The 22,171-nt window shown below is 52.4% G+C and overlaps 3 protein-coding genes across 3 annotated transcripts in view; all 3 read left to right on the top strand.

Moving 5' to 3' along the window:
* Positions 1-22,171, top strand: part of PIGO (phosphatidylinositol glycan anchor biosynthesis class O) — a 265,926-nt gene that overhangs the window by 139,529 nt on the left and 104,226 nt on the right. The window lies entirely within an intron of this gene.
* Positions 158-4,328, top strand: CCL21 (C-C motif chemokine ligand 21). The gene is made up of 4 exons (XM_068175664.1): positions 158-1,393; positions 1,896-2,022; positions 2,132-2,333; positions 2,648-4,328. The coding sequence occupies exons 1-3, from the start codon at positions 1,327-1,329 to the stop codon at positions 2,316-2,318; spliced, it is 381 nt and encodes a 126-aa protein (XP_068031765.1). The 5' UTR covers positions 158-1,326; the 3' UTR covers positions 2,319-2,333; positions 2,648-4,328.
* CCL19 (C-C motif chemokine ligand 19) lies at positions 10,055-12,640 on the top strand. Its single transcript, XM_068176627.1, has 3 exons — positions 10,055-10,576; positions 11,666-11,789; positions 12,144-12,640. Exons 1-3 carry the CDS (start codon positions 10,519-10,521, stop codon positions 12,271-12,273), a joined length of 312 nt encoding a protein of 103 aa, XP_068032728.1. The 5' UTR covers positions 10,055-10,518; the 3' UTR covers positions 12,274-12,640.

Here is a 22,171-nt window from a genome sequence, read left to right as displayed (position 1 = left end):
TGCCCATTCTACTGGGGCTCCCAGGACACAGCTGACATGAGCACTGGGACTGCAGGAGCTGGAGGCCAGGGTGAGTGAAGAGGGGCTGTTATCAGTGCATGGTGAAGGATGGCAAGGGGGACTTCTTGCTGCTGGGGCTGTCCAGGAGGGCTGAAGTGATGCTGGGACATCATGTCTTCTCAGAGGGGCTCTGGAGCAGGGTGAGAGGCAGTGACACAAAACGCATCACAGGAAATTCCAATTAAATGGTGGGGGAAATGTTTTCAACTTGGGGATGTATCAAGCACTGGAACAGGTAGCCCAAAGCAGTTGTGAAACTACCATCCTTGGTCTCTTCCAGACCATGCTCTGGTGATTACCTGAAAAATGTCTGACTTTCCCCACAGCAGGACTGGTGTCACAGTAGCTGCTCAGGGCTTGGTTCAGTAACAAAGGCCGTCTCTTTGGATGGCTTTTGTCACCACAGGAATTTCCTGTGGGGTCCTGTTCAGCTCTCTGGGTTCACTTCTATGCAGTCCCCATCTGTCCAGCTATGTCCAGCTGCACAGGGCTGTGTCATGCTGCTGTGGGTTTTCATATCCTTGTCAGCACATTCCTTCAGCTAGTCAAGGTCCCCACTCACTCCCAGCTCCCCACAATTTGATATCAGCACCAAAATATGATGGGCTGTGCTGTTTTCCGCAGCCCCATTGCAGTGTGGCCCTCACACATCCCAGCCCTAGAGCTGTATTCAGCTCTGTTCAGCTGGGGTCGTCCCCAAGGCAGCCAGACATGGATGGGGCTCAGGGGGAAAGGGTGTGGGCTCACCCTGAGCCACTTCTCACCAATTATTTGTGTTGGTGGTTTGGCTTAGAAGCAAATCACAAAATGGGGGAGCAAAACTGGTTGACTCCTTGGTTTCTTTGAAGGCTTGGCCACCTTCCAGGATCCCTTTTGTGGGAATAGACACCTGACTCTCAGAGAGCAGGTAGTGGCAGGTTGTGAGACTGTGTAGGAAACTGGAGCCCACAAACTCATCTAGCTGTGATGGGAGCTGTATCTCCAGCATGTCCCCCACCTGGCACCTCATGCCGTGATGGGCAGCTGGGAGCAAGACAGGATGTGTCTGTAAAGGGGGGCTTGCAGCTTACAGGAATCCCCCACCCTCTACTTCTGCATCACCCAGCCCTTGGCCGGCTGGTGGGCTGCCTGCCAGGCTGTCCAAAAACGAAAGCAAGGAATCCGGATAAATAGGAGCAGCCTCAGCACGAGGCAGCAGTGCGTGTTCTGCTCCCAAGCCTTGTCCTGCTCCCAAGCCTTGTCCTGCTCAGTGCCCGTGGCAGCACCATGGCTCTCCGCCCCTTCCTGCTGCTGCTGCTGCTGGCTGCTGCTCTCCTCATCACCCAGGCTCAAGGTGAGGGGCGAGGAGCCCTCCTGCCTGCTCCTGCAGGGATGGGGCAGGGTGTGCGAGTACTCGGGTGCTGGGTGGAGAGGGTGGTGTTTGTGCACTGGCCTGGGGGGTGTGCGGATGTGTGTAGGGCTCTGTGTGCGTGTGCCTGTGGCCTTGGCTTGCAGTGCTTGCTTAGCTTCGGAGTGTGTCTCTGTGCATGTAGCTGGTGGAACAGCAGCACCCCAAGCTGAAAAGAACAGGAGGAGAATGAGGTTCAATACCAGGTTCAGTACCTTTCCAAGGAGCTCATCAGTTTCCCTGACACCACATTGGATGTGGTGTCTTGCATTCCTGGGGCCAGGTCTGACCTGGGCACTGGGGTTCAGAGCTTCCAACCCCACGTGGTGCCCAGGATCATGCTGACCCATGACACCAAACAAGCCCTCTGCTGTCAGCTGGTATTCTGTGCTGAAGGTGTCCTGACTCACTGATGATCCCAAATCCCACATGCCCTCCTTGCTCACAGGCATTGGAAGCTCAGCCTTGGACTGCTGCCTGAAGCACAGCTCTTTGAAGAAGGATATCCCCAGTGGTGTGATGACGTCCTATCGCCTCCAGGGACCTGAAACTGGATGCTACCTTCGTGCTGTTGTGTGAGTACCTTGTGGTGGCCAGGACCACTTGGAACAGCTTGACTTCAGACAAACCTTTCCCTGTCCTCCCTCTGCTCCCCCCGAGAAAATCTTTCTGCTGCTCCCCCAGGCTCATCACCAAAAGGAACAAGAAAATCTGTGTCTCTCCCAATGATGACACTGTCCAGAAGTTGATGCAGCAGCTGGACAAGAAGGCCAAGAATGACAAGGACAAGAAGCCCAAGAATAACAAGAACAAGGGGCAGACCCAGCGTTCCAGGGGCAGACCCAAGAAGCAGAAGCGGCAGCGGGTCTAAGTCAGGCCTGAAGAGGTAGGTGAGGGGGGGTGAGTAGAGTGAGGGTGCTGCACCCCATTCTAGATCCTTCTGTGTGGGAGGGTGGGCATTCAGCTCCTGCAAAGCCTGGGAGAGCTGTCAGAGCCATGGCTGGAGCACAGAGGCACTTAGGGAACAACTCTCTCCTGGTTTGTGCTTGCCTTGAAATTAAATTAGTTTCTGGGGCTGCTGGGATAAGGCAATGCTTGGGGATGGGCAGGGCAGGTCACACTAGGGAATGGCCCCCAGCTGGGGTGGATGATCTCGCTGAGACCCTGTCCATCTCACCCTGTCCTCCTTGCCTTTGTTAGGACGGATGCCTTCCCACTGGTGACTGACCCACAGCCCGGCATTGGCAATGGACTTAAGCAAACCACACACTCACCCACCCGCCAGCCCCAGGGCGGGGATGGGGCAGGCTGAGGAGGATTCCCTCTGCCCCACAACCTCTTTGTTGCTGCTATGCCTGACACAGAGATCCCCCAGCACCTGCAGTGCCTGGGTGCTCTCCGCAAAGCAGGCACCCAGGTCCTCACTCATCCCATGGCCAAATAAGTGGGGACCTGGGCGTGGGAGCTGAGCCATGGCCTCTAGAGGGAAGTGGATGTGCTTCCCACTCAATGGGAGTTATTTAGCGTAGCAGGATGGATGCTTTTCCTATTACTTTTTTGGGGGATATTATACATTTGTATTTATATTTGAAAACTGTGCTTTCATTCAGTCTTCCTGAAAAGCTTTACATCTGTCTCCTTATGCTTCACAAAGTAGCCTTTACGCTGCAGGCCGGATTTTCTGGAAAATTTCTCTTATTTTTCTTATTTTTCTACCAAATGGCTGCATTTTATTTTCCTCTCATCTCTTTGCTCCTTCTTGGCTTGCAAGGCGTGGGGAGCCAGGCCAGGTCCCAAGTCCTGTGGTCCTACTTGAGCTGCTTGCTGGGTGCTTCTTTGCAGAGCAATTAATAGCAGCTGAAATGGAGAGTTTTGGGGTAACAGTGTGCCTCTGTGTCTGGGCTGTTCTAATCTTTCACGTTTTATAGTACACTGTTGCATTGTAGTTTGGATAAAGATAGCCACAATTTATCTCTTTGGTTTTTTAATTTTCTTTTTTAGGTACAACATTTCCATGAAATCAGAACTAATTGTTCAATTTAGTGGAATTATACCCTTTTAGTTCCCCTGACTACAAAATTGCAATGAAATCAGAACAAATTGTTCAGTTTAGTGGAATTTTACCCTCTTCTTTCCCCTGGCTTTGCTTGTGTCAGGGTTTCAGACACTATCAAGACAAATGCTTAGTTTTCTGGGAAAAAAAAAAAGCACCAGCAACTCTCTCATACATATTTACCAAATCTGAAAAGCCCATATGGTGAAAACCACATGTGAGGATGTGAAGGTGGGGGAATAGCAGATTTTGTAAAATCCACTTTAGACATGCTGCAGCCATTTGAGAGCCGCTCTATCCCAAACCTTTAGTGAGAGAAGTCACTGAGTAGAGTGAGACTGAAAGTGGAGGTGGGACAGACCCCTGGGATAGGGCTGGGGGGGAAATGGCATCTCCCTGTGCTTGCAACCCACTCTCCCTGGCATGCTGAGAAAGAGCAAATTAAACAGCTGTGCTAGAGCCACACTGCTATCTGCTTGCAGAGATTTTGAACGTGGACTTTGGTCAGTAAAGGTCTATTAAATCATATAAATGAAATAATAGGATTTGCAGAGCTTAACAGTATCAGCACGGGCGGTGTGTTTGTTGGAGTAAAGCTTATAGCTGAGTGTTTTTACCAAGTACGTATCTGGCTTGACTACTTTATTAATAGGGCATTTAGGTCTATCATTTTAAGGCTGTGTAAAGTAACTGTGAAGTCCAAGATACTGGCCCTGAGCGTGGAACAGGTGCTGAGCTGTCTCTTCCCTCACAGTGAACACCCGGCCATCTGCCAGACCGGCTTTTGGACAGGATGTGTGGCAATAAAATATATTCTTTATAACCAAATTAATTTGTTCTGGCTGTTGTGATGGGCTTTGGTGGGGTGGGAAGGGCTGCATGGCGGGGTGCTCTCCTGCCCCACTCACCATCATCCCCCAGGTCTAGGCTTTTGCAGTGCTCCCATGCGATGCATCCCTAGGGCGCTCGGGCTGGGAGCTGGTGGCACAGGAGAGCAATGCAAGTCCCCTCTCTTGTATCTGTGTTTCCCAGCAAGGTAGAGACATCCTGGTTGCTCATCTGTCCCCAGTGAAGGGTTCTGAGGTGCCAGAGAACCCCTGGGCACAACACTGGTTTGGACACAGCATCTTTTCTCACGGCTGAGCCTGTCCCTCTAACTCCGACCCATCTGGATGAGCACTGCTTGTTCAAAGCAGGGGCTCTGTGCTCCTTGCTGCTTTGGGATAACAGCAATAAAACATGTTATTAATGAGGCAATGCTCTGGACTGGGCTTTGCTGGAAGCCTAGGAACCGATGCCTTCACACAAGGAGTCAGGTGGGGGGTGCCGTGGAAGGGCTGGAGGCAGCCCTGTGTTTGATGGGGACACACTGCATCCAGTGGCCCTGCCTCTGATGAACTCCTTGTGCTGGTTGTGGTGTCAGAGGATTGTGAAATGGTCATAAAAATTCCCTAGAAATGAGGTCTAGACAAATGTGTCTGCAACCACAAACAGCTAAGCATGAGAATATGGCAGGAGCGAGCCAGCATGTGAAATGTGCCCTGGTGTCTCTGTGGCTGTGGAAGAAGACAACACACAGGAAGGCTTTTTCCCTTTAAATGCAAAGAGGGCATTAGGCTAAAACAGGTTAAAAATAGATACCAGTTGTGGTGGTCTAATTTGCCCAAAAATTTACCAAAAAAAATGGTCTGGAAGCACACGGGAGCTTGTCCCTTGCTCAGGAAGGCACACGTGAGCATAGGCACAGATGCACAAATGTAAGCCCACATGTGCCTGTGCCTGCACACACACAGGTGTTTGCACTTTCCTTCCAGATTTATTGCTGAATGCTGCTTTCCAGGAAGACAAGGTGGCAGGGTTACTGGGAGCCTCTGGAGGCAGGTATGAAACAGGTGGTCACAGTGCTGTTACAGCCAGATGGCACCAGGCAGACTCCTCCAAGGAGATTCCCTGTGAGAAGTAGTGAGCCGCAACCTGCAGCACTCAGTGGGCACCTGAATTCCTTCTTCACAAAGGAACTGAATCCATGGACCCCAGCTGGGACAAGAGATGTGACGAAGAATGTCTAAGGCAGTGCAGCAGTGAAGCAGCAGAAAGGAGTTCACACAGCTGTACCCCATGGCAGATCAAACCTGATGCTATGTGCAAAGATAAGGCAGTGCTGATGAAGCATGTGCTGGGGTAGTAGGTGGGCAAGGGATGTCTAAAAACCTACCTAGACATAGAATCAGTCTGCAGGGAAAGAAGCAAAGTTGCAACAATGTCAAGCTGAGCAAAGAGTTAGGAAAGCTCAGCCACTCTGGAAAAGAAAGGCTTCAGTGACAGCAGAGACCAGCCGGCCGAGACAGAAAACCGAGTGCAGCCAAGAAAGTCTTGAGCCCAGGCCAAATGATTAGCTCAAGTCATTAGCTGGTGCAGACAATGCTCCAGGGTTGTGCCAACAGCGGAGTGCTCTGGGCTGTGATGCCAGGTGGAACTCCAGCAAGCTTCACCTGGACATGGGCACACCAGCTCCATCCCTTCATCCCAAGTCCTTGCCTAGCAGCAGGAGTGGGCTGTGCTGCAGCAGTGTTGTGGGGACCAAGGGCTGCTTTTAGGGCTGCACAGGTGTTAGAGGGGCTTTGGATTCCAAGCAAAGCTTCAAGGTGTTTTCTGGTGTTGTCTCCACCAACTCTGTTCTCCTGAGGTCTGCTATGGGCTTGAGAGCAGAGAGGATGTGGGAAAATGGCTGGTGGGCAACAGGGCTCTCACCTTTCCTGCCCCAAGGTATTTCCCGAGCCTGGCCATCCTCTGGCATTCATGCTGTCCTAGAGGGAACAGCCCAGAGCTTCCTTTCAACCCTTTTGTTGCCTACATGTCACTCCCAAGTGTCCCCTTTCCCCCACCTTCTGTTTTGCGGAAGACCCTTGGCTTTGGGGCTGTTATTCCTCTTTCCATTTCCCCAGAACCCAAGGTCCCTCAGCTTGTCTCACATCCTTGTCTCCCCATTGCAGACCTGCTCCTCGGCTGTGAAAAAGCATCTGCTCTACTCTGAGGATATCCTGTGATGGGGCCAATGTGAGCTCTGCCCCAGAGCTGCCACTAACCAAGAACTTCAGAGTCTTCCCTGCCCGTTGTCAGTGAGCCAACAGAGCAGTGAGACAGAGCCCAAGGATTTGTTCTGTCCCATATTCTTGTAGATCTGTCCACAGCTGCACTGGATGTGCAGCCTCACTGGGCACCTTTCTCTGCCAAGCCATGCAGGGTGTGTCAAGGAGATTTCTGATTAGCTGCTTTTTGTACAGGTGTTTGAGCTGCCCCAGCCATCCCCTCCAAAATCCCTGTAGGGGCTGAAGAGAGGACAGGCAGAATGATGGCAGGGAGTCAGGGCTGCAGTGAGGCCATCCCACCTGGCCACTGCCATCTTGTTGCTATTTGCAGGAAGCATCTGGCTGGGAAACTGCAACCCAAAGGTGATGCTGAGGGACATGAGTGCTGCAGGAACTCTGGGAGATGGTTGCTTGCCTAGGGGTGTACAGCAAGACACAGCTGAAGATGTTTTTGGATCTGCTGCTCATCACTCATGGTGACCTCAACATCAGTGACACTGAAGCCAACGAGTATTAGAGAAAGAGCAGGAATTGGAACCTTTTGAGTCCTTCTGGACCAGATCCTCAGGTTCATCTTTGCTACTTTTGGGCAAAACTGACTTGCTATTTCCCCCCCCTTATCTCCATTTAAACCAGATTGTCTGTGTTCACTCAGCTAGAGAAGATCCAGTGGGGCCCTGAGCCCCATAGGCTGCTGTGGTCTCAGTCCTTGGGCTGCACCAGGACTGGGAATGTGATGGGAGCTTTGTGAGGCTGCCATGAGCTGGGTGTTGCAAGCAGAACTGAAGCAGCTGCAGTGCTTTCCCAGTATTTCCCAATGAAATGAATGCATCCAGCCCAGATCCCACCCCCAGGGACTGGCTGTAGCTGGAATTTGCTGAAATTCCCCCTTTGCCCTTTCCAGCTCCGTAGCTCAGAGGTGGAAGGCAGACCATCACCAGACAGCCTGGGGAGTAGTTGTCCTGGCAGCTCCTGTGGCTGTCAGGTCTCCAGGAAGGCAGCAGCATGGACAGTGCTCCCTGAGGAGAGCCCAGGGGTGAAGGTGATACCCACGTACTCCGTTTACATTTCAATGGGTTGGATTTCCCACAGGGATCATTAGTCCCTTCTGATTTCCACTTTAATTAACAACTGCATTATCGAGGTTTCTGCAGGAGTGAGTGCTCATGGATGCTTCATGCTGTATCCTGTGGTGTCCTCAGGGCTGGAGCGCCAGTACCCCCTAATTGCTCACAAAGAGGCTTAAATGAGTCAGTGTGAAAAATGCTCTTTCCTCATCCCCACCAAATCCCCTGCCTCTTTGTGCTTTGGGGACCTGGGACCCTGAAGATCCCTGTCTTCCCCATCTGCACCACCTCTTCTGGTCCCTGAGGCTCAGTCCTGCAAGGGGGATGGGTGACCTTCCTGGATGCCACAGGGATGCACTTCAGAGATGACCACACTTTTCTTAGAAATCTTAGTGACCCCAGAAAGAGGGGGTGGAAACCCACCACATTCCCCTTTCACAATGCAACTGGAAAACCCCTTTCCTCACTCTGGTGTTCTTCCTGGGGAGCAGAGGCGTGTGAAGCTGCTGTGCTTTGACCCACAAGGCTCCCTGGCAGCTGTCATGAGGAAGAACAACCTCCCTTTCCTGTCCATGTTGTTGGCAGGGGCTGTGGGCAGCTCAGAGGGTGGGGGTCCCCCGCAGCCAGAGGTGGCTAAGAGGTTTAGTCCCAGAGGGATGTATTCCCAACTCAGCATGCTCCTTTTGGTGTAGAGCCAGTTGGGAGCCAGCAGCAGCTGGGAGAACCTTGTGCCAGGGAAGCGGTGGCTGGGGACACTTCTGCTTGCAATGGAATGCAGGACCCAGCATTGCCTGGAGTGGAGTCCCACAGCACAGGACTCCCAGCACCCCTTACCAGCCCTTGGTTGTGCTCCAAGATCTATCAAACACACTGAACATGCAAGGAGGTGAGGGTTTGTTGCTGGGCAGCCCCCCCCAGCACCCCTTGTGAATGGGTCAGGGCTCTGCTCTTGGGACCCACTCTTTACAGAGGGCTCCACACTGTCAGACCAACTCCCAGCGAGGAGCTGGCTCTGGGCTGGCAGCAGTTCTGGCCACCAGCAACCAGGAGCTGTCATCCTCCCTGCTGTGACATCTCTCTGGCAGTGTCCTGAGGAGATTAAGTAGAGACCAGGTTGCAGAACTAGCCTACATCCCCAAACCTGCAGGGAGCCCAGGGCTGATGACGGACACTAATCCTCCACCACCTAAACTCGACTTCTGCTGGCTTGGGAGCGTCAGCAGGTGCTGCCTGAAGTTAAGCTGGCACATCCTGTTTGTACTACTCCTCCTGCCCACCAGCCCCTGCCTGATTCCTTCTCCACAGCGCTGGCTTGCCGGGGCACAGGAGCAGCCAGGAGCAATGCTTTCCTGATGGAGGAGATCACCACACATATGAGGCTGGTGCCAGTGCTGAGATGCAGCACCATGTCTGGTGGCATGACTGGAGTCTCCTCTTGCTTCTTAGCATGGAGTGGGGAAGGGGCAGAGCCTCTCCTGCTGTTGAGAGGAGCAGAGGGACTCACTGAGGTCCTCGGGTCCCAGCTGTGTGCCTTGTGCCCAGGTAGATATTTGTCCACACAGAAGGGGTCTGTACACTTCTCTTCACTTAGGTGCAAGGACAGTCCAAAGCTGGAGCAAGGGTAAAAGTGCAGGCATAGACACTCTGCTGCAGGGTTTGTTCACCCCTGTTGCAAAATATTTCTCCTTTTGTCAGTGGGAATTTATCTGGGTGCATCTGATGCTTTTACATTTGTCCTGCCCCTGGGCCCTGCAGAGAAGACCCTGACTGTGGCATCTCCAACTCCCTACAAGGCAGATGCTGACAGCAGTGAGCCTTCCATCCTTCTTTCCCTGGGCTGCACAGCCCTGGTGCTCTCTGCTTCCCACTGAAGCAGCCTGGTTTAGGGGACATCACTGCAGGTGGCACTGGCACTGGCATGGTGGTGAGTCACCATACCAAGAAGAAACAACTCCCATCCCTGTGCTCCTGTGAAGATTCAAAGCGGGAGTACCGGTCCTCGCTCTCGGCAGTGCCCACGCAGCGGGTGAGCTGCTGGCATCCTGCGCTGTGCACACAGCCTCCGTGGGGGATTTATGCTCTTCCATGGAGAAAACCTGTTTACAGGAAGCTCTGTAGCTGCCTTTGTCCAAGAATCCATTTTCTGGGACACCTGAAAATCAGGTTGTCTTTTGGCCTGTGAGATCTTGGCCCTGGAGTGGACTGCTCTGACTGGGCTTTCCTCTCTCTGCCAGCTTCAGATGTGCCCCCATGCAGGCACTCAGAAGGGCAGGGGAGGGGGAAAGCCAGGCTTCAGCAACCAGCCAGGGAGACTCTGGGAGGGGAGACACACATCACCCCAGCACCAACATACACTCCAAAAATGGGGTTGAGGCAACTTCTACCCCCCACAGCATCAGAGGGTTGAGACTACATGATATTTATTGTGAATATCCCAGAGATGTCTCAGAGAAGAGATTGGGAAATGTGTGGGGTGAGAGCCCCCCAAGTGCTATCCCAGAGCCCTGGGGCGCTTTCACAAGTTAAAGGGACCCTGGAGTGGCCCAGTCCTGAACAGCAACACCTATGGCCTGAGTGCTGGCAGAGAGGGCAAGAGAGTGTTTGGCTATGGGACCACAGACCAGCTGGCTGCAGGGAAACAGTTGCTGGATATTCGGGAACTGCTCAAAGATTAAAATCCAGCCTGTTGTAATTCTTTTTACAACCTCCAGCCTCTGAAAGAAACTGAAAGCCATGGGCTGGAAGGTTATATAAGCAGTGGGGAGCAGCAGCAGCAGGGCACAGAGAAGCTGTGCAGAGCTCACCTCTCCTGCCTGGAACTCCATTGCCTCCAGCCCATCCTCTGCCAGACTTAGCAGCAAAATGCAGCGGGTGCATCTTCTCTGCTTCAGTCTCCTGTTCCTGGGACATATCCTGGATGGTAAGATGGGACCTCTTAGGCTGCCTTTCCTGGGGAGGTGAGAGGATTCTGTTTCTTCTCTCTTTTGCATTTCCAGCAGACTTTTAGAGGGACACATGGCTGCTACTTCTTCAAAGCCCTCCTGTGTCCTCTTCTTGTAACCTGCCCACAGGCACTTTGTCCTGCCCAAAAGTCAGACAGGAGTCTGCAGGGCTCTGGGGCAAGGAAGGCTTTTTTGGGAAAAGCCATGGAGCAATCCTGCCTCCCAGTGCCCCAGCCCAGCTTGCACACATTGGGCTGGGATTGTCTTGGTCCCATTCTCCCCAGGACACCACCGAGGTGACATCCTGTCACCCTGTGGTGTAGGGCAGTCTGAAGGCCAGTGGCAGGGCTGGGAGCCAGAGGGAAGGTGTCTGTTAGGGCAGGGCTGATGTTGGAGGGGCTGTTGTTGTTGGACATGGCGTTTGCACAGGTCACAGCTGTCTGGGTGGGTGACATCAGAGCCTCTACATGTAGTGGAGAGCTGGGACATCCAGACGCCTTGTGGTGTTGCACCACACCTTGCTGCTGAGGGTACAGACATCTGTGGGTGCTGCCAGCCTTGTCAGGTGTTAGCGGTGAATACAGGATTTGCTGGCAAGGTGACTCTGGATCTCCTTCCCTGCAGAGAAGCCCAGACAGCTATGTCCTTCAGCTGTCACAGGAATGATCTGTGTGGGGTGGGCTGGTGGTGGGGTAGCTGCCAAACCTGTGATTGCTTCAGTAAATAAAGCTGAAGTCATCCCCAGCCCCTCAGAAAGGCGTGTCTGTATTGCAGCACCCTGAAGCAGGGTAAATAAAGACCCCTGCGTCCTGCCTTGCTAGCTGGGGTGCGGGAGGGTTGCCTTCTGCCTGTTTACTCTTCTCCATCTCTTTTGCTTTCTGTCGGAAGGAGGCAAAGGGCTCTCAGCACTGGGGTGTAAGCGCAATAAAGCTGGTGCCTGTGTGCCCAGCCAGGGCAGTGCGTGACAGCATTCCTGCAGGCACCATCCTGCTGCAGCCCCGTCACCCTCTGGGGAAGCTGGGAGGGGTGCAGCTGGCCTCAGCCTGCATGGTGTGTTCTTCCTCCAGTGCACGGCGGGAACAACGTCCTCGACTGCTGCCTGCGGACAAGCGAAGTGCCCATCCCACGGCGGATCGTGCAGGATTACTGGCTCCAGCTGGTGCAGGATGGCTGTGACATCCCTGCCGCCGTGTAAGAGCCCAAGTGCTGATGGCTGAGGGACAAGGCCTTCTGATGGCCAAGGGATGGACCTTGCACAGAGGCAGGGTGGAAGGCAGAGCAGGATGGCAGAGGGACGTTGAGCTGGATTTGAGGGCAGAGAAATAGGAAGAGCTGCAGAAGAGATCGTGGAGATCCAGAGGCTCAGTGAGAGGGGGAGCAGCTGAGAGGGGAGAGCATGGGACAAAAGCCAGGGAAAAAAGTCATCTACAGGCAGAGATGGGGGAGGGCAGTGAGGTAGGGAGTGGGTGAGAGCTTGAGCTGTTCTTGAGCATCCATGGAGTGTCTGTCAATACATCTTGTTTTTTTCCCTCACGGGCCTGGCAGATTCATCACCACAAAGGGCAAGCGCCTCTGTGCACCCCTCCATTCCCCGTGGGTGATTCGTCTCCAAGAGAAACTGGATGGCAGCTTTGCCAAGAGGGTAAGAACCATCCCTGTTCTCAGCCAGGCATAAGATCAGCCCAGGGGGTGGGTTTATCCACTGACAGATAGGCTTTTCCCATTGTGACTGGGCTGCTGGGAAGAGCAGGGCCATGATCTACTGAGGCATGGATAATTTGTCTTGGTCTCCATCCCTCCTGCCTCCAACTGAGACGAGTCTGCCTCCTCAGTAGTCCCTCTTCCACCCCAAATGAATGCAGCCCTGGAATTTTCGTCTACCCAGTGTGACTCTTGTCTGAGCCTGGTGTGTGTGCCATGGCAAATGGTGCCGAGAGCAAAATCCCTTCTTACTTCTGCCCTGCAAGCTTGGAGTCTGCTGCTTGTGCATCTTCATGGAGAGGGCTTATGAAAAGCTTGGTGGGTGCTTTACAAGCCCTGACAGGTCCTTCACTACCATGGCTTGTCCAGCAGAGGAAGGGACCCTGGGGAAGCTCGTACCCCAAGGAGTACACTAGTATCAATTGGGTTTTTAATTTCCACAGGGCAAGTAGGTCCTGAAGAAGCAATGGCTGGTGCCAACAGCTGGAGCGGACCATCTCCCAGCTGTGAGTCTGATGCTAGCAGAGCCAACCTGTTTCCACCTCCAGCCTCAGGGCTGACCCTCCTTGAAACTTATGCCAGTGTATGGGACTGGGTAGAACCCTGTCTGCTCTGTCTTTTTCCCTCTGCCTCCAATGTGACCCTGTGTCAGACTGAGCCAGGGGCTGCTGGACTCCATCACCTTTGCAGCCTAGAAGTTGTCTGATGGACTGATCTGTGAAGTGAGCTGGGGACTCTCAGACTTCCCATCAACACAGCAGTTGTGACCTCCAGCTATAGTCTGATCCCTTTGGTTTCCATTGTCAGACCCAACTAGAGTCCTTCTACATCCCTGGGAAGGGCTGCCAGCATAGAACAGTGTGGGGCTGGAAGGGAGTGATGGAGATGTTACACAATGGCCATACATTGTACTGATCCTTGCCAAGCACAACCCAGATGCCCTCAGAATATGTGTAGCTGATGTGGTTCCTCTCTCACTCCTGAATTCCCTGCACTGTTTCCCTCCTGCCCTTCCTTGCAAGGGTAGAAATAGAGCCACTAATGCGGAGCAGGCAGAGATGTGGCCCTTAGCCCTTGCTCTCCTCCGGGATATTCCACCCTTTCTCAGTCCCTCAGCCTGACACCACTGTCCAGCCCTGCCCCATGCCCATGCCTGGAGGTCATGCTGCTCTCAGGTTATTTGCTGCTAGATCTGTTCATTGCAACAATTCCATGTGTATGCCTCTTCTTTACTCTCTTTTCTTATTGTGCTGTGATTTTGTTAAATAAAAAGAAAAGCCAGCAGGTAGTTGTTGTGCCTCATGGTTGAGCCTGAAAGCCATCATGGAGTGTGTGGTGAGCAGACAGCACTGCCTACTATGCTGCAGTGGCAAGGGGGCTGTGCTGGGGTGTGGGGAGAAGGAAAGACGGTTCTTGGTGATGAGTGACAGCAGCTGGGCTGCAGATCTCTCCTGGGAGTCCCTCAACACTGTGGCAAAACAGACCCCCTGCTCTGCACTGCTCAGCCAGGATACAGGTGTGCAGAGATGGGGTAGGAGGGAGCATGCCAGTATTGCACCATCCAGCCCCAAATGCTTCAGTCCTGCCAGTGCAGATGTTGGGTTGGAGCTCCCCAACTCTCAGCTTCCACAGGAGCAGAGGACACAGAAGAAATGCTGCAGGAATGGGAGGTTTGTCCTTGCAGTAAAGGGAAACTGAGGCACAGTGTGGTTGATTACTCTGGCAGGTCAGTACCTGCTGGTGGCTGGGGTGCAGTTGAGTGGAAGCATGAGCTTTTGGGGCAACGGAGGCTGCTGAAGACACCTGCTCCTGGGCACATACACGGATAAGGCACAGATGGCAGCCACCCAGCTTCTGGCACTCATCAACAGTAAACTGAGAGTCTACGGCCATTTTCCTCCTGAGCCTCAGGTCTCCTGTGCACTCTGAATAAGGTCTTGCTGTCTCAAAGTGTCCTTTTGTCCCCTTTTGTCCAGGCCATGTGATGTTTGAACAAAGCTGTTCTGTCCAGCTGAAGCATTTGTGTGTCCAGCAGGCAGGCACCATCCTCTCCTCCCAAGCACTGCTGTGTGACTGCATCATTCAACCACTCGGATTTGGTGCTAGTCAGCATGCCTGGGCACAGGTTGGGAGTGAAACGGTCCAGAACTATTCCTGAAGGCAAAGGTACAGCCCTCAGGGGTTGGCATCCACAGTGGTGCAGTGGCTGGGCTGTCCAAGCCAGGGAGTGCCTAGGTACCTGATGGCTTTGCGCTGACACCTCTTGAATCCAAGCTTTATCCTGTCCCTTCTTCTCCTCTGGTCACCTGTCTCACTCAGCTGGTGTCTCGTTTCTCTTACAGTTCTCTTTCTCTCCCCTCTGGGGTCCTCCTCCCTGGTACGTGTGCACACAATGCCTTGGGCTCGGATGTCTCTGAGTGTGACTCTCACAGAGCACCAGCTCTGTCCCAGACCATTAACTATAGTGACAGCCCCAGCAATTCAATCCTGGCAGAAGAAGGAAGAGAAGGAAGGCTGGTATGGGAAGAGGGGCCAAGATAAACAGTGTGAGTGGGAAATGAGGATAACTGGTGCTGGCTTGGACAGAAGCCTTCCTGCTGCTTGCTCAGTGACCTGTGAGGGGGCCGTGGCTGGGGAGGGGGAGGATACTTGGCATGGATCTGCTCAGAGGCTGAGCTGCTGCAGCTGGAGCAGGTCCCTGTGAAGGGCAGGGACTGCCAGAGGGGCTTAGCCTGGGGTGGATTAGATTCATGCTTGGCAGCAGGCTGCCAGGACAAGGAGAATAGTGTCCTGGACCAGGGAAAATGAGGGAGAAGGGATTTACACTGATCTCTTGGATGTTGGAAGCAGGTTAATCCATTTCCTTGAGAGTTTCAGGGATGTCTTATCCAACCAGCCTGTAAGAGCACGGTTGCAATGCCCGGGCATCTTATCTCTGCTGGGAGCAGTAAATGTGATCTCCTCAGAGCAATGCAGCTGCACACCACAGATCTCTGCTAGGTCCTTGACTGTTGTGGTTCTCAAGTGGATGGTGATCCACATCCCAGCTCTGGCAGCAGGCTGCTCTTATCCCCCCAGGGGAGGACAAGAAGAGATACTGTCCTGGACCAGGTACGTGGTCCTGGCTCCTGTCCCTTCTCCAGCCCTGCAGCAGCCTCTCCCCCCACGCCAGATCCCAACTCCTCTTGGAAATCTGTCAAAAAACAGACTGGTTCAGTGCTTAGTAAACTAGGGAGTGAGTTTCTCTGATTCAAAATGTCAATGATCTCTTTAGAAGGAAGCAGTCACTTTCCTTAGGGAAAGTAGCTAGTCACTGCTGTGTCAAAAGCCTCAGTTCCCAGCCCGAAGCTAGTTTCAGTAAAAAAGTCCTCCTGCTTTTCTCTCCCCAGACATGTTTTCCTTGCTCTTTTCCTATCCTCACTACATCCTCAGAGGTGGGTGGTGCACGACCAGAATCCATTGCAGTATGATGCAGACATACCCTCAGTAGCTCAGGAGTTATGTGCAGGGATCTCTTTGGCTCTGGAGCATTGTCTGAATCCCCTGTAGCCCTTTATTCAAACTGGGGACCTGTATTTCACATGTTGTGGAGCAACAAAGTGCTGTAACTGCAAAGCCTTCACAAGGAGCTGACAAAACAGTCACTCTCTTGGTGACTGTGAGCAAGGCAGGAGAGAAAGGACAGGGCTGCATCTGTGCAAGCAAACTGAGCAGGCATCGTGTCACTCCCTGGCTGCCAGCACTCACAGCTGGGATCATGAGAGCACTCGTGTGTCTGCCTGGCATGGTGAAAGCAGTCTTGGATGCTGCCCAGGCTGAGTTCAAGGGGTATCAGACACAGTAGGCACAATCCGATGTGGTCTGGGTCAGGGTCTGACCTGGCACAGACATACCCAGCTGGGAGGTAGGATTGAAGGTTCCATGGCAGAAAACACCCCTTTGCTTCTCTGCAAGCAGGGCACTATGTTGCTCTCCCTTGGTGACATAATACCCTTTACAGGAAGGGTATTTGCTGGAACTGGTTTTGTCCCTTGCCTCCAAAGAGACGGTGTACAGGGGCTTTTTCTGTCACCAGCATCCCCCATGTGCTGCACATGCTGGTCCTGGAGTGACTGGGGAGGAACCAGCTGCATCCCCCCTACATGGACCTGCAGGCAAGGTGAATAGCACCATGGGGGCTAAGAGCTGCTCCCCCTCTCACAACCCTCACACAGCTTCTTCACGTGACTCCCTGGTGCACAAGAGTCAACAGAAGGTGTGGACATGCCCTGGGCACATTTGCCAGTGCATAGTCCAGTTGTTCCCCATTCTGGTGGTTTCCACCCCATGGTGCCAAGGCAAGCGGCTGCTCTTCCTTGGCACAAGTGCCAGATTAGCTGGCAGGGGCTCAGGGACCTGTCTAGGTTTATATGACGAGATGGGATATGTGGATGGTTGGGAAGGGTGGGAAGCCAGGTGAGGAAAAACCTCTTTAGTCTTGTTCCATTGTACTGTTTGTTCTTGCCTAAACAACATGTGTGGATGACGGAGAGAATCCAGAACTGGCATCTCTTAACCTCAGCCCCCTGCTTGCTCCCCCCTCATTTCCAGCATGTCATCACCACTGCTGCTTGTCTGGACAGTTTCTGCTGAGATTTGTCCTGTAGGCAGATGCCAGCACTCTTAGCCAGGCTGTGTGGTCCAAAAAGGAGCTGGTGCCATTCCCGCCATGCTCCTCTTGCAGCTGAACTCTGCCTGGTGGCATTGCCCAGCCTTGCACCTCCATGATCTGATCCCCAGGACTGGAGCATGAGACCAGGGTGTTTTTCCTGTCCTGAGCTCCTGGAATCAAATTGAGTCCAGAAGCTGTCTTATGTGGAGACCCTTGTGCCTAGACAGGATTTGACCTAGTTTTGTGTTTCTAGAAGTAGCAGGAACTGCAGCTCATTGTAGTGGGGGCTGAGCCACGAGAGCGGCACAGCTCTGCCCAGGTCCCAGGGCTCCCTTTGGAAAGGGAGTGGGGGACCCATCCTCTCTGCCCTCAGATGCACCCATGTTCTCTCTATGCACAGAAGCACTAAAAACTGAAGATAAAGACAAAACCAGGAGGGCAAGCAAAGAGAAGACTTAACCTGCTAAGAGAACGCTTTGGAAAGTACCCGTTACCCGTCCCTCCTGAACAAGCATCAGGCAGTGACAGGAGGCTTAGTGCCATTCCTGTGGCCCTCCCCACCTCTCCCTCCTGTTTTTCTGCTTAGTTGTGCCTCTAGGTAAAGCTTTTTTCTGCTCTCCACACTGTGTGTCCAGCCACAGAAGGCTGAGGGAAACCTATCCTCCCTTCTTTCCTCAATTGCTCTGCAATCACAGCAGAATGGCCTGGATACAGGGCAAAAAAGAACTATTTCTGTCAGAGACTGAGGGGAGGGGTCACCACCAGCTCAGATTGCAGGGGTGGGGCTTGGAGGGGGCTAGCAAAGATCTGGTTAAATCTGGGATGAGAGTGACAGCCATGGGGCAAACAAAGACAAGAAGATTTAGGGCATTCTCATGGATTTGTAAAATTGGTGTGCAGCCTGAGGCTGGCTGGGATGCATTATACCCGTCGGCATGAGAAATCTTTCCTTGTCCGTGGTGAAAAGGGAAAGCCAGAAGATTGCTAATAGTAAGGCAGACCCAGGGGCTCTTCTTTCTTTCAAACTTCTGATCCTGGTGTCTCACTCTACTTGACCCCGTGCTGCCCAGTGTGTGCCCAGTTTCTTTGGATCCTTCTGCCCTAGATGTATTTTATTGGCATCATGACTATTCTGTGCCTGTCCAGCTGTGTCAATGCAGATTTGCAAGGTGTAGAGTTTCACAAGCTTCCTGGCTTGGGAGGTTCACCTGCTGCAGCCTTTAGTTCTTTCTTGCTCCAAAGATATCTAATTCTTCCCCACTTTCCCACAGAAAGCAACATTTTCTTTCTTGCAGATGTTATGGCTGGGAAAGCCCCTTCTCTGCTGAGATGTGCACTGCAAGCCCACAACTCTGTTTACATGGACGCTCCTTAATCCTGTTTAAATTTTCAAGCTGTGACTTTCTGCTCTCTGTGGGAGGGACAGTTCTCCAGAAATGTGAGCTGTTGAGGTGGTCTTTGGTAAATAAATCAAGTGCTTTCCTTGAAAGTACCTGCAATATATAGTTTCCCACCTTTTTATTTAGCTGACACAGCTTTTGGATAGGCACCAGTGTGTGTTTATAGTGATGGATGACAGCCACTGTTCTGCAAAGAACAAAAGCAGAAGTGTCCCGGATACGCTACAGCTACAGATTCAGCCTCTTCTCACAGTGCTTGGTTTCATTTCCCAGCCACTGCATTGTCCTCTGACCCTGCCAAGGACAGCTACCCCAGGGAATTCCCAGTGTCAGAGACAACAGGTCTGTGGGTTTCACTGCCTGCCTGGGGTGAAAGCAGGGATGATATCTGCTGTGTGGAACCCGGCTCTTTCTGAAGGCTGTATCTGCACTGTGCAATGGCTCTCTGCTGAACCTGTGGCATTCAGTTGGCTTCAAGAGGGCAGCAGGTCCTGGAGCTGCTCTCACTCAGCTCAGCACTTCTCACTTCGGGTGGCAGGCTCTGTCCTGTTTGCACTGCTTTGCCCCCCATCCCAATGCAGACACTTGGGGAAGCAGATGTTCTGCATCTTGACAGAAAAACAGGGATGCTCTCTCTACCTTGATCTGGATTCCAGCTAAACTACTCATTAGCCCTGCTGCCAGCAAATCCAGCACAGGTGGTTTGTTGCAAAAAGTAGCATCTCCTGGCATGCCTGTGTGCTGTAGAGCTGGTGTTTAAAACTGAGTTACTGCAGACTGAAGCAAAAAATCACCACAAAGAGCCATTTGTGAGTCAGCCTCACACCAAGAGGTGCTCAGGTCTACAGCCCAACTTGGCAGCTGGTGCAGTGCTAATAGGAGAAATGGGGGTTGTGTTGGGATGAGGAAGAAGGGGTACATGTCCTGCATCTTGCTGTCACTGCATCCAGCTGCTGTCCCCTTCCCTTTCAGCAGGGGTGGCTGCTTGATTTATCTCTGAGATTTCTTTAGTGAGGATTTTGGACATCACTCATGAATGGTCCTGTAGGACACGAATTATAAAAATCATTCTCATTGGGAGACGTGGTCCCAGATGGGACAGCTGGTCTCTGGAAAGGTGTGCACCTACTTGGGAGGGTTGTGGAGTACAGCGGTGAGCTTTATCAGAGGTGTGAATGATTTGACCTCAAACAACAGGAACTTGATTTAATCTTGCTTCCAGGAATGGATGACATGGTCTTCAAGTGCATAGAGGGACATAGCGAAGAGAAAGTGAAAAGACTGAGTTTAATTCTGATAAGTCAAGAAACCACAGGGGTCAGACTTTGGGGGAAATTCCATTTAGCAGGAAGAGGCAGATGAAGAAATGCTGCATGTCCTCTGCTGGAAAATTTTACAGTGAGACCAGAGCTTGTCAGAAAACTGGAAGAAGTGCTAGCTCTGGCTCAGCACAAGATGGGTTAGATGACCCCAGGCAGTCCTTCCTAATAATTTTTTCCCCCCTGTTAAACTGTCCTACCAGGTTCCTGCTAGGTGAGGTAGACTTCCTCTGACTTATGCTACACTTCTGAGGGCTACATGTAATCCTTCACTTCTCATGACCTTGGGAATCTCTCTAAAATGTGGACAAGGGAGGATGGAGTTACACTCTGAAGCCCCCATTTACTTGTTGGGTGCTTGATGTGAGGCTGCCTGTGGTCACAAGAAACCCTTGCTCCTGCATGCAAATCCAGGATCTGAGCTGGTGCCCAAATGATGAAGGTGCCTTGGGAGCATGGGGAGAGCTTTCCACGCCAGACTGAAAGAAACAGATCTTGTGTGTCTTCCATTAGAAGTACCTTTGAAGTGGAGCAGGCTGTGAGTTGCTAATAGTAGAGTGTGAACCATCAGCAGTGAAAACCAGCATTCTTGTCACCATCTGGGACACATGCTAGGGTGCTCCTGATGAGGGCCTTGGCAAGCTTAGCTCTGTTTCACCAGCATAATTTGAGTTTGGGCTTGAGGAAAAAAAAGAAAGCAACCCAAAAAGATAACAGAGAAGAGCTCTTCAGGGCAAACGTGAAGCCAATGAGTTTAGCATCAAACGCCTTTTGGAAGCAGCTGTGCAGTCTTGCTCAGGGATAAATAAAGGCTGGTTTGAAGCTGGAGAGCTAGCTGGCAGAACACACTGTTCCCATCTTGCCAAACACTTCCCAGACCACCTGTCCTCGCAGGGCTGGGTTCCCCGCAGAGTTCTCATGCTGCTACACGCTCTGGTGGAGTGCATGGCTGTATGGCCAGCATCCTGAGGCTGAGCCCAGGCTTGGAGTGAGGGCACAGCTCAGGCTCATCTTGAGGGGGAAGCCCTTGCAGGGTCCTTCATCTCTCCAGAGAGCTCAGAGAGATGGAGACCATTCCACTTCATGGTATATCCTCACCCTTGTGATGTTTCCAAGATTTGGAGTGGGAGGCAGATGTGAGAGTTTGGCTGGCAGGAGATGTGCACTGCCTGGCCCCCAGGGTAGTGCCAAGCAGAGGCCATGGTTTTGGGTTGGTGCAAAGTCTGAAGTATTGGAGTCAAGGGAGCTCTAATCAAAGCAGGCCCTCAAGTGTCTGTGCTCAGTGCTCTAGCAGAATAAGGAAGGAGTCAAGCAAAAAAACATCTGGAACAAGATCAGAAGCCAGGCACTCTCCTAAACAAAGGAGATGCATGGCCTTGGAGGAGAAAACAGACATGTAAATAGAGACAGAGGGGGCCAACAGAAGGTTGGGTTTCTCTGGATCTCATTTGTCTTCCTTGTGCTGCAGCTGTCTAAAGTAAATGCTGGGGGGTTGTGGTGTGCTGGAACATGCTGGGGCCATTCATCATGGGCAGTGCTGGCAGCTGGGACAAGTCCATGATGAGCAGAACCTTCCAGCTTTCCAGAGGGCTCTGCCTCACTTGCAGCACTAGTTTTGAGGCCGCAGCCTTTCTTGTGCTGCAGGCAGACAAAGGTAGGGAGGGAACAACTTCTTTCAGCAGGGCATTCACCCCTGTGAATGTGACCCTGAGGTGCTTTTTCACAAGAACTCTGGCTGGTCTTCCGGAGGGTCATTGCCCTCTCTGTTTCCAGAACCCCTTCAGTGTATTCTGGAAAGGAATTCCTCCTGGTCCAGATCTTGCCCCTCACTGACTGTGTCTGGTTGTACTTACACAAAAGCCTTCTGGGTCAGTACTTTCCAATCTGAACAGCCTCAATCTGCTCAGCATTTCTCCTGTTCAGGACAGTGTGTGTCGATGTGGAGGGCAGGTAGTTCTGCAGGGATTAGATACGGAGCTGCTACAATGGGCTTTCTTTGACAGCCAGATGGAGTCTTGGCACAGCTCTGTTGTGAAGAGAGTCTGCAGCTTCATGCCATGCTTGCCTGGGCCATCAGGGACAGCACAGGCAAGGAGCCGAACATCAGAATTCCAAAGTGAGACTTTTTCTCAGCTGCTTGCAAAGGTTGCTGGAGAAGGCCACAGTGGCTGGGATTTTGAGAGCTTCCCTGCGGAGCAAAGGGGCTGTGCTACTCCAGAACAGCATAATCCTTCCCAGTTTTCCTGTGGGATACCCCTGTCCAAGGATTTCCAGGCAGAGGCTTATCAGGAACAGGAAAAAGCCATCAAAGAAAGTCAAGCTAAAGCCTCCTGGGACAGAACTGCTGAGAATGCACAGGGGCAGCTAGGGAAGTTTCTGAAGCATGTAAGATGTACTAGGCTGGTATTCCTAAAGGGGCACAGCAGCAAGGAATGGGAAGTCCCTGGCTGCCTCTTCTATGCCTGATAAGGCAGACTGGCTTCATGCCCTGCTAAGGAAGGA

Source organism: Anomalospiza imberbis, chromosome Z (assembly GCF_031753505.1).
Source record: "Anomalospiza imberbis isolate Cuckoo-Finch-1a 21T00152 chromosome Z, ASM3175350v1, whole genome shotgun sequence".
Lineage (NCBI taxonomy): Eukaryota > Metazoa > Chordata > Aves > Passeriformes > Viduidae > Anomalospiza > Anomalospiza imberbis.
The sequence above is the reverse complement of the archived record's forward strand: the minus strand, read 5'-3'. Positions and strand labels throughout refer to the sequence as shown.